We start from the raw sequence: 3395 nt of genomic DNA, 5'->3' as shown, positions 1-3395 counted from the left end.
AGACCTGAAATTGGCATGTATAAATGTTTCAATGAAAACAATAAGTAATGCACTCAACCGCCATGGCCTGTATGCACATTCACCACACAAGACTCCATCGCTGACGGCAAAGCATGTTGAAGCTCGTTTAAAGTTTGCTGCACAACATTCATTGCATTCATGTGTTAGCAGCATTTTTCTGCTCAAGTTTGCCAAGCTGGAACTAGTTGTAACCATTGTATATGCTGTTTTTATTTACACTTAGGGCCTGTCATTACAAACTAACACCACTGGTGTGCTTGCAACTATATTAGCATCAAGCTCTTGTGCCGATACATGGGAATGGCTGAGAAGAAGAAGACACGACATGACTCTTCCTCTTTAACGGCTGATGAGTCCTTTGAGCAGCCAAACAGCTCCTGCAGTGAGCCGTCGGTCAGGTAATAACAGTTTAGTTCATCATTAATAGTCTGGCTGTAGAGTTACTTTATGACCAAGATATAGTAACACAAAACAGTCAAGTGAGATTCTGCACACTGGAGAATGTTGACCGTTCTATTTTTAAGCAAAAAGTGTACAGTGTGCTAGAGATGTTGTGCTTCAAGCATATATTATAAAAGCAGAGCTGTAAGTCTGTTTACAAGTGGTCAGTGTTCATGATTCAATGTTTATTGAACAAGATATCAATATCAGCTGTGACACCACTTCATGTTCTTCCATATAATAGCAATTCCACAGTTTGTCCAGCAGATGTCGCCATTTTGACCTTGTAAAATGTTCCTACAATGCTTAAGAAAGTTTTTTCCCCGCAATCACTGAAGTGTACAGTATTTATGGTGCATTTCCTGAAAGTCCTACAAAGCCTTAACTGTTAACGTTTCCCAGTGTGTGGTGCATTTAATTGAAACTTGTCTCTTTGTATGTGTGTGTATAGAATAATGCAGTCTAATGTCTGTCTGTTCTGCACCCTGATGTGGAACAGGTCCAGACCTGTACCAGCACCCTGGGATATCATGTTGCTGCAGAAGCATGGCATACTGTACTGGGGCAGCTACCACAAGGTTTATATAATCGGAGTGAGAGAGAGGCCCTGTTTCAGGACCTTTAAGCTCTTTTAAGCTTAAAATCAGGATTCAGCATCCAGATAAGAATATTGAAGTTGGGGACATTAATTGAATATTAATGTTCTGTTTCATCCAGCAGATCGTGAATGTGATAGATGTGTTTTTCTCAATTGCTGAATGAAATACTGGGATCTTCTTTTTTAGCGTACCAAAGACAACTGCATCTAGGCCTACAGCTCCCAGTTGTGTCTCAATGAAGAGTAATAGATCCATGTCCCAACCGCTCAGTTTTGGTCTTCAAGAGGCACAAAGGTAATTTTTATATATTCTGTAAATAAAATGCAGTATATACACGTATCTGTATGTGCTTTAGGATAAGCATTATTATGCTCAGATATAAAAAAAAACTCGTGGATGTGTCTACACTGTTTTTATCAACTCTTTCTATTGACAACATACAATCATTTGACACCTTTAGACTAACATGTTTGCTGCAACAAGAAATACTATATCAGGTCGATGAGTTTGTACAACTGGACATCAACCATGGTGGCCTCAGAGAAAATGGTATCACTGGAAATGATATCAGAATTAACAGTGTTAGCCGATGTGGCTACATCGCTGCTCCCATCCTCCCCAGTGAAATAGTGGGCATCTGAAAAGAATAACGTGTCATATGTTTCATTGTTTCTTATAGACAGCAGAGTGGGGAACCGTCCAGCAGTTCAGTGTCCATGGAGGATCCAGTCTATTTCACTAGACACCAGAGATATCCTGAGGAAGACATGAGTAAGTTTAACTATATACTTAACACATTTTTGTAGTGTTGGTTATACTGCTACTAATAACTACTAGAAATGTCATGTTCCAGGTTTTATTCAAACTTCTTTTGATTCATTGTTACATGGCATCTTTACCAACTGAGGCAGTGGATGATCTTTTGAACAAAAACTTACTGTTTAAAAAACTTAATGAAATCGTTCATTCAGTTCTTACAGGGAGCGGCCTCATTTTGAAAGGAAAGAAGAATCTCAAAGAAGAAATGCAAAAGCAATTTACTTCGACGTACCAAGCTCATGGTGAGCAGCAGAGTTCTCTAAACAGCATCTACACATCACTCTACATCACCACCAGAGAGAGTGGAGCTCCACATGAAGAACATGCGTTCAGACACATTAAACATAATTTGGAACTACAATCTTCTAAACATATTAACCTCAGTGACATCTTCAAACCTCTGCCTGGCCAAGAGAAACCCCCCAGAACAGTCCTGACGAAGGGCGTTGCAGGCATTGGAAAATCATTCGCAGTGCAGAAATTTATTCTTGACTGGGCCGAGGAGAAAGAGAACCGGGACATTGATTTTGTTTTCAATCTCGCTTTCCGAGAGCTGAATTTGAGTTCAGGTAACAAAAGCTTGCACCAACTCCTGACTGAATTTCACCCTGCGCTCCACGATTTGAAAGATTCAGAGGATTTCATCAGAGCCAGAGTCCTGGTGATCCTGGACGGCCTGGATGAAAGCAGACTTCAGCTGGACTTTGAGAACAAGCCGGTAACATCTGTCAGTGAAGTAACATCTGTGGGAAATCTCCTTGCAAACCTCATCCAGGGAAACCTTCTTCCTGAAGCTAACCTCTGGATAACATCCCGTCCAGCAGCAGCCAATCAGATCCCTGCAGAGTTTGTGGACAAGGTAATGGAGATAAGAGGGTTCAGTGACCCACAGAAAGAGGAGTACTTCAGGAGGAGGTTTCATCAGGACTTGGGTCTTGCTGACAGGATCATTTCACACATTCGCTCTTCACAGAGTCTGGACCTCATGTGCCAGATCCCGATCTTCTGCTGGATTTCTGCCGTATTATTTCAGGAGAGCTTTGGGGGAGACGAGACAGCTGAAGTTCCTCAAACTCTAACAGAGATGATGGCACATTTCCTGTTTGTGCAGACGAAACGCAGAAGCAGAAAATATGAAAAGATGACTGAGAGAAACAAAGAGACACTTCTGAAAACTCACAAGGAATTTCTTCTGAAACTCGGCAAGCTCGCATTTGTTCATCTGCAGAAGAACAACCTCATCTTCTATGATGAAGACCTAGAAGAATGTGGGATTGACATAAAAGAGGCAGCCATCTACTCTGGACTTTGTAACACAGTTCTTAGGGAAGAAGACGTCTTTTCTCAGAAAAAGGTCTTCTTCTTTGTGCACCTGACCATACAGGAGTTCTTTGCAGCTCTTTTTGTCTTTGACTGCTTCACAAAGAAGAATACAAAAGAGCTCGGCGACTTCCTCGACCTGAAGGACAAAGAACATACTTTGCTTGATCTTCTAAAGATGACAGTTGATAAAGT

The 3395-nt window shown here is 41.2% G+C and overlaps 1 protein-coding gene across 1 annotated transcript; it reads left to right on the top strand.

Moving 5' to 3' along the window:
- Positions 1 to 271: 271 nt before the first annotated feature.
- On the top strand, positions 272 to 3388 carry LOC123966370 (protein NLRC3-like; the record flags this gene model as incomplete). Its single annotated transcript, XM_046042548.1, has 4 exons — positions 272 to 419; positions 1248 to 1355; positions 1741 to 1832; positions 2033 to 3388. Coding segments are annotated over exons 1-4 (1660 nt in total), but the record flags the coding sequence as incomplete, so codon positions are not given.
- Positions 3389 to 3395: the final 7 nt, after the last annotated feature.

Source organism: Micropterus dolomieu, unplaced genomic scaffold (assembly GCF_021292245.1).
Source record: "Micropterus dolomieu isolate WLL.071019.BEF.003 ecotype Adirondacks unplaced genomic scaffold, ASM2129224v1 contig_13286, whole genome shotgun sequence".
NCBI lineage: Eukaryota > Metazoa > Chordata > Actinopteri > Centrarchiformes > Centrarchidae > Micropterus > Micropterus dolomieu.
This window is presented reverse-complemented; position numbering and strand designations above follow the sequence as displayed.